General features: G+C 47.4%; 1 protein-coding gene across 1 annotated transcript in view; it reads left to right on the forward strand.

Moving 5' to 3' along the window:
* The window catches only part of USP21 (ubiquitin specific peptidase 21), a 27,368-nt gene extending 20,279 nt beyond the window's left edge, over positions 1-7,089 (forward strand). The window contains exons 8-13 of the mRNA XM_040333971.1: positions 1,132-1,235; positions 2,707-2,793; positions 3,816-3,894; positions 4,352-4,459; positions 5,810-5,924; positions 6,018-7,089. Coding sequence (XP_040189905.1) covers positions 1,132-1,235; positions 2,707-2,793; positions 3,816-3,894; positions 4,352-4,459; positions 5,810-5,924; positions 6,018-6,105 — 581 coding nt within the window. The 3' untranslated portion in view covers positions 6,106-7,089. The remainder of the gene's footprint in view (positions 1-1,131; positions 1,236-2,706; positions 2,794-3,815; positions 3,895-4,351; positions 4,460-5,809; positions 5,925-6,017) is intronic.
* Positions 7,090-8,108: the final 1,019 nt, after the last annotated feature.

An 8,108-nucleotide genomic window follows, 5' to 3' on the forward strand; every position in this document is an offset into this window, starting at 1 on the left:
CTATGCAAGGCAGGCAGATTATAGCTGGTGGGAGGGGCCGGCAGGGGGCTGTACCTAGCTTACCGGAAACATCTCTGCACTCCTCTCAAGAGCCCTTAGCTCTGATGCAAGCAGTGGGAGGAGTTATGCAAATATCAACATGCCTTGATGGGCGGGTGTCAGCCTGGAGGAGTGGGAGGTTCTAGGCAGGCTGTATTTGCATAGGTAACGCCCCCATGTGATGTAGAGCCTTCATGATTGGAAGCCGTGGGAGGAGTTATGCAAATTTCAGCATGCCTTGATGGGCGGGTGTCAGCCTGGAGGAGTGGGAGGTTCTAGGCAGGCTGTATTTGCATAGGTAACGCCCCCATGTGATGCTAATCCTTCATGATTGGAAGCAGTGGGAGGAGTTATGCAAATATCAAAATAACTCGATGACAGGGTGTCAGTCTGGAGGTGTGGGAGGTCCTAGGAAGGCTGTATTCACATAGGTAACGCCCCCATGTGATGCTGAGCCTCCATGATTGGAAGCAGTGGGAGGAGTTATGCAAATATCAACCTGCTTTGATGGGCGGGTGTCCATATGGAGGAGTGGGAGGTCTTAGGCAGGCTGTATTTACATAGGTAACGCCCCCATGTGATGCTGAGCCTTCATGATTGGATGCAGTGGGAGGAGTTATGCAAATATCAACCTGCTTTGATGGGCGGGTGTCCATATGGAGGAATGGGAGGTCTTAGGCAGGCTGTATTTACATAGGTAACGCCCCCATGTGATGCTGAGCCTTCATGATTGGATGCAGTGGGAGGAGTTATGCAAATATCAACCTGCTTTGATGGGCGGGTGTCCATATGGAGGAGTGGGAGGTCTTAGGCAGGCTGTATTTACATAGGTAACGCCCCCATGTGATGCTGAGCCTTCATGATTGGAAGCCGTGGGAGGAGTAATGCAAATATCAGCATGCCTTGATGGGCGGGTGTCAGTCTGGAGGAGTGGGAGGTCCTAGGCAGGCTGTATTTACATAGGTAACGCCCTGTGGAATTCTGGGATATCAGGATATGACATCTTCTGATTGGTTTAGCGATCTGTTACCGTTTATTGTATGAGTTTTACCATTCTAACCCCTCCCCCCTCTCTCCTTCCCGCCTCCGCAGATCTCTTTGTGGGTCAGCTGAAGAGTTGCCTTAAGTGCCAATCGTGTGGCTACCGATCACCGACCTTCGAGGTGTTCTGTGATCTCTCCCTCCCCATCCCCAAGGTACACAGGAGCGCCCCCTAGTGGGGCTTCACCAACATGACGTGTGACTGCAGACAGTGTGCGGGTGATAGTGGGGGGCCGGTCCCTGTACACCCCCCCCCACTATCAACTGCAGACAGTGTGTGGGTGATAGTGGGGGGCCGGTCCCTGTACACCCCCCCCCGCTATCAACTGCAGACAGTGTGTGGGTGATAGTAGTAGTATTCTTTTATAATTTTTTATATTATATTTATATATTAGTAGTATTATTATACATTGTTATTGTAAGTATGTAGTAGTAATATTGTTATTATTTTGCATTTATAACTACCATTATATACATATTATTTTTTAGTAGTATTATATTTTTTATATTTTTTTTTTATTACTATTGGTGGTGGTAGTATTATTATTACATTAAAATACTTCTAATAATTGCATAACATATAATTATGTAGAAGTATTATTTAACATTACAATTATCTATATATATATATATATATAATTATTAAATACTACTACTACTTACTTAATTATTATTTTAGTGTGATATGTAACATACTACTACTAATAAAAATATATAAAACGTACAATAATTCTACTACAATTGTATATATTATAGATAGATAATTGTAATGTTAAATAATATTTTACTAATATTTATAGTGGTAGTATTATACTTTTGTTTATTAAAATAATTATTATATGTTCTGTTATTATTATAAGTAGTATAATTATCATCAAATATTATTTTACTATTTTTTATTAGTAGTATTATGTTTATTAAATATTTTAACAGTCATTAATAGTACTGGTAGTATTATACATTAATATATATATATATATATATATATATATATATATATATTGTGGTAGTATTATTATATTTTTTTATATATTTTTATTATTAGTAGAATGTTTATTATACATTATTATCATACTAAAATAATAACTATACATTGTTATTATAACTATGTAGTAGTATTTATTAATATCATTATATATATATATTTATTTTTTATTAGTAGTATTATATTTACTATAGAATTTGTATTTTTTTATTTATACATTCTTTTTATCATATTAAAATAAAATTATACATTGTTATTTAGTATATTATACATAGTAATACTAAAATAGAAATAGCAGTTGACTTTCTCTTCCGTTCATAGACGGACACAGCCTTCATTGACATTAGGGTTATGCTTCTTCCTACCAGGAGAGTTTAACTCTCCTAGTGGAAGCGGATATAACCCTAATGTCAATGAAGGCTGTGTCCGTCTATGAACGGAAGAGAAAATAGGATTTTTACAACTACTATTTTTATAGAGGATGTTTATTTATTTATTTTTATTATTTTTTTTTTTTTATCATCATTATATATTATTATAATATTAAAATAATTATTACACGTTATTTATTATATTATGTATATTATTTTCTTTGTTCCTTCTGACACCCTCTCCCCGTCTTTGTTTCCCTGTCTCTGTAGAAAGGTTTCAGTGGCGGGAAGATCTCCCTATATGACTGTTTCAGCCTGTTCACCAAGGAGGAGGAGCTAAATTCAGAGAACGCCCCCGTGAGTTCCTCTCTGCGTCATTTGCACGCCGCCTCCCCCATTTACACGCCGCCTCCCCCATTTACACGCCGCCTCCCCCATTTACACGCCGCCGCCCCCATTTACACGCCGCCTCCCCCATTTACACGCCGCCTCCCCCATTTACACGCCGCCGCCCCCATTTACACGCCGCCTCCCCCATTTACACGCCGCCGCCTCCCCCATTTACATGCCACCTCCCCCATTTACATGCCACCTCCCCTATTTACATGCCACCTCCCCCATTTACATGCCACCTCCCCCATTTACACGCCGCCGCCCCCATTTACATGCCGATTCCCCCATTTACACGCCGCCTCCCCCATTTACACGCCACCTCCCCCATTTACATGCCACCTCCCCCATTTACATGCCACCTCCCCCATTTACATGCCACCTCCCCCATTTACACGCCGCCGCCCCCATTTACACGCCGATTCCCCCATTTACACGCCGATTCCCCCATTTACACGCCGCCTCCCCCATTTACACGCCGCCTCCCCCATTTACACGCCGCCTCCCCCATTTACATGCCACCTCCCGCATTTACACGCCGCCTCCACCCTTTTCACGCTCGCCGCCCCCATTTACACGCCCCTCCGCCATTTACACGCCCCTCCGCCATTTACAAACCTCCCCCTTTTACAAACCGCCCCTTACACGCCTCCATATACAATCCGCCCCCATTTAACTGCCCAATGTTGCCTGATGAGTCAGAGCTGGGAGAATCCTTTACTTTTGAGAATCTCTTCCCACTTCCTGTTGTGTCTCCAGTACAGGAAGTGAACAGAAATCTAAGTAGACAAAAATTTCCGGACAAGTGTTCTACTCTTCTCGTCTGACATATGGGGGGGGGGGACCTGGGAGGGGCTAAAGCTAGTAGTGTGTGTGTGTGTGTTAAATCTAAACTCCGGGCACCTGAACTCATTTAGGATCCGGAGCGTAGGGGGCGGAGTCACCACCAATAGCGGCTAACCGTGACGCTCCTTTTATTCTCTTAACAGATCTGCGATCGATGCCGGCAGAAGACCAAAAGCACAAAGAAGCTCACAATCCAGCGCTTCCCCCGAATACTCGTCTTGCGTATCCTTTTTATATCGCCCACCCCCGAGGTAGAAATCCTGGCTCTGTCCCCACCCACCATGGGATGTCCCCGCCCACCATGGGATGTTTCCGCCTTATGTTTTGTAAAAAGTTAGTGGAGGGTGCTTTTTGTTTCTATGCGTCTCTGTGTTTCATTTTTGATTCCCCCCGGTATGAAGTGAGTGACAGGGCATAGTGGGCCCCCTTTCCCTCGGGGGCCCATGCGCCCCGCAAACACTTGACACTGGATGATAGCCACAGCGTCCGCATCTAATTGACGCAGTGAAACCGCATCGGCCGTGTGGGCGTGGCCTAAAGGCATCAGCCGTCATTGATTATTTTTGGCAGTGGGTTTTCGGGCCCTCGCCTGTGGCGGCACCGCATTGTCGGCGGCACACCAACCGATCGCCTTGACCACGCACTGCTGGAAGTTTTTCCTTAACGCCCCGCCCACCAGACCTCAACCGCTTCTCCACCACGCGCTTTTCAATCAAGAAGAGTTTGGTGTCTGTGGAGTTCCCCGTCCACCGGCTCAACCTGAAGGACTTCGCCAGCGAGAAGGCCGGTAAGTGACCAACATGGCTTCTGGAATTACTAACCGTCCGTATCGTTGTCACCCGAGGACAGGAGTACAGAACAACTTTTTTTTTATACAACTACTGACCCCTGCACTCTGCATTACCTACTACTGACCCCTGCACTCTGCATTACCTACTACTGACCCCTGCCCTCTGCATTATGTACTTCTGACCCCTGCACTCTGCATTACCTACTACTGACCCCTGCCCTCTGCATTATGTACTTCTGACCCCTGCACTCTGCATTACCTACTACTGACCCCTGCACTCTGCATTACCTACTACTGACCCCTGCACTCTGCATTACCTACTACTGACCCCCTGCACTCTGCATTACCTACTACTGACCCCCTGCACTCTGCATTACCTACTGCTGACCCCTGCGCTCTGCATTACCTACTACTGACCCCCTTGCACTCTGCATTACATACTACTGACCCTTGCATTTTGCATTACGTACTGCTGACCCCTGCATTCTGCATTGCCTACTACTGACCCCCTGCATTCTGCATTACCTACTACTGACCCCCTGCACTCTGCATTACCTACTACTGACTCTTGCAATCTGTATTACCTACTACTGACCCCTGCACTCTGCATTACCTACTACTGACCCCCTTGCACTCTGCATTACGTACTGCTGACCCCTGCGCTCTGAATTTCGTACCGGTGAAACTTTTCCCCGCTGTGAAGCCGGTGGCGATGGTTTGGTGTCCCCGGCAGTGAAAGGGGATCTGCGTGTATTAGTGTCAAGGACACGACTGACCGGATTAGGGCGGATTAGGAAACCGGCTACGATCCGACCAATCACACTGCAAAGTCACCTCCACCCTCGCCAGAGGAGCTTACCATCTAATGCTGGAGCAAAATGTCTAACCCCCCCCCCAGAAGCCAAAATTAAGGTTTCTTTTACATTGAAGAGATTGCCTCTCACTTCCTGTTGTGTCTCCAGAACAGGAAGTGAAGGGAAATTTCCCCAACGGGACAGCCAAAGCGGTTCTCTACCATCCCTGGTAGAACCTCTGCTATTTTGCTCACTTCCTGTCTCGGGCACCACAACAGGAAGTGAAAAGGTTTCCTTTACATTGGAGATATCATTTCTCACTTCCTGCTCTGTCTCCAGGACAGGAAGTGATGTCTCCAGGACAGGAAGTGATGTCTACAGACCAGGAAGTGAGGGGAAATCTCTCCAATGATGATCCTTTTCAGTTCCAAAGTTAGGTTCAGTTTTACTTTTAGGAGTCTCAGTACTATCGCTGCACACGCCATGTGATATTACAAACATCCTGTTATTTTACCCCCCACCCGCGGGTAACGGCCGTGATTTGTGATTTCAGGGAGCCCCGTGTATAACCTCTACGCCCTCTGCAACCACTCGGGCAGCGTCTACTACGGCCACTACACCGCCTACTGCAAGGACCCGTCCGGCTGGTACTCCTACAACGACTCCAGGTGAGCCCCGCCTCTGCCTCAGCCCCCGCCTCTGCCCCCCAGAGGGTTCTGGGAAATTCTCCACTGACACCTGTCCCCTTCCTGTTTCCGCAGGGTGACGCCCATCAGCGAGAGCCTGGTGCAGTCCAGCGAGGCCTACGTCCTGTTTTATGAACTAGAAGACTCCTGTCCGAAGAAGTGACTGGTAGGGGACAACCCCCGAGGTATCACCTGACCCCGCCCCTCCACCGCCTCCTTCCCGGGAGGGGTCAGCATTGCACTAGCAGAAGGACTTTAGCAATAAAACGGTCCCAGCGAGTTGGTTTAACAACTTTCGACTGGACCAAAGACTTGATTTTTTTTTTTGGTTTATTTTATAAGAGACGTCCGTTGTTCTGGGCCGCCGCGGCCCGCCACGCACAAGGTCACCGGAGTCCGGCTTCAAAGGTCAAAGACAGGTCATCTGCGCTCAAAACTAAAACTTTATCGGCAAAGCTGTTGAGGTCACTGAAGAGAACCTGTTATTGTTTTGGCTTCTGTCACCGGAGATGGGAGGAGCTTGTAATATGAAGATTAGCTGGTGTGTTATACCTGGAAAAATGTGTCGGGGCCCACCCACTTTCAAGGTCACTGGGAGTCATCCTGTCTGAGCCCGCCCACCTTTAAGGTCACTGCCAGTCATACTGTCTGAGCCCGCCCACCTCTAAGGTCACTGGGAGTTGGTCATACTGTCTGGGCCCGCACACCTTTCACTGGGAGTCATACTGTCTGGACCCACCCGCCTTTGAGGTCACTGGGAGTCATACTGTCTGAGCCCGCCCACCTCTAAGGTCACTGGGAGTCATACTGTCTGGGCCCACCCACCTTTAAGGTCACTGGGAGTTGGTCATATTGTCTGGGCCCGCACACCTTTCACTGGGAGTCATACTGTCTGGACCCACCCACCTTTGAGGTCACTGGGAGTCATACTGTCTGAGCCCGCCCACCTCTAAGGTCACTGGGAGTCATACTGTCTGGGCCCGCCCACCTTTAAGGTCACTGGGAGTTGGTCATACTGTCTGGGCCCGCACACCTTTCACTGGGAGTCATAGTGTCTGGACCCACCCACCTTTGAGGTCACTGGGAGTCATACTGTCTGAGCCCGCCCACCTCTAAGGTCACTGGGAGGCATACTGTCTGGACCCACCCACCTTTAAGTTCACTTCCAGTTTTACTGTCTGGGCCCGCCCATCTTTAAAGTCACTGCCAGTCATACCATCTGGGCCCTCCCAACTTTAAGGTCTCTGGGTGTAATACTGTCTGGGCCCATCCATCTTTAAGGTCACTGGAAATCATATGGTCTGTGCCCGCCCACCTTTAAGGTCACTTGGAGTCATACTGTCTGGGCCCGCCTACCTTTATAGTCACTTCCAGTTATACTGTCTGGGCCCGCCAACCTTTAAGGTCATTGGGAGTCATACTGTCTGGGCCCGCCAACCTTTAAGGTAATTGGAAGTCATACTGTCTGGGCCCGCCCACCTTTAAGGTCACTTGGAGTCCTATGGTCTGGGCCCGCCCACCTTTGAAGTCACTGGGAGTCATAGTGTGTCTGAGCCCGCCCACCTCTAAGGTCACTACGAGCACGGAGGAGGGAGCGGGGGTCTTTAAATATATATATTTTTTTAATATTCATTATATTTAAATTATTTTTTTTACAGTGTATCTTTCTTATTTATTTTTGTATCAGCTTTATTGCTATCACAGGGGATGAACAACCTGACAGAGACTGCTTTCAATGAGGTCACTGTAAAGTATTTTAGCCAATCGACACATTATTATTTTTTTCCTCTGCCATTAAGGGACACAGGAAGTCTTCCACCTTCGGGTTATCCCGTCCCCTACAGGAGCATTGCATAAAAAAATCTATAGGCCCATCCCCTATAAATGGCCCACCCCTATAAATGGCCGACCTCGATAAATGGCCCACCCCGATAAATGGCCCATCCCTATAAATGGCCCACCCCTATAAATGGCCCACCCCTATAAATGGCCCATCCCTATAAATGGCCGATCTCTATAAATGGCCCACCCCTATAAATGGCCCACCCCTATAAATGGCCCACCCCTATAAATGGCCGATCTCTATAAATGGCCTACCCCGATAAATGGCCCACCCCGATAAATGGCCGACCCCTATAAATGGCCCAACCCGATAAATGGCCCAAC

Source organism: Rana temporaria, chromosome 13, assembly GCF_905171775.1.
Source record: "Rana temporaria chromosome 13, aRanTem1.1, whole genome shotgun sequence".
Taxonomy (NCBI): Eukaryota; Metazoa; Chordata; class Amphibia; order Anura; family Ranidae; genus Rana; species Rana temporaria.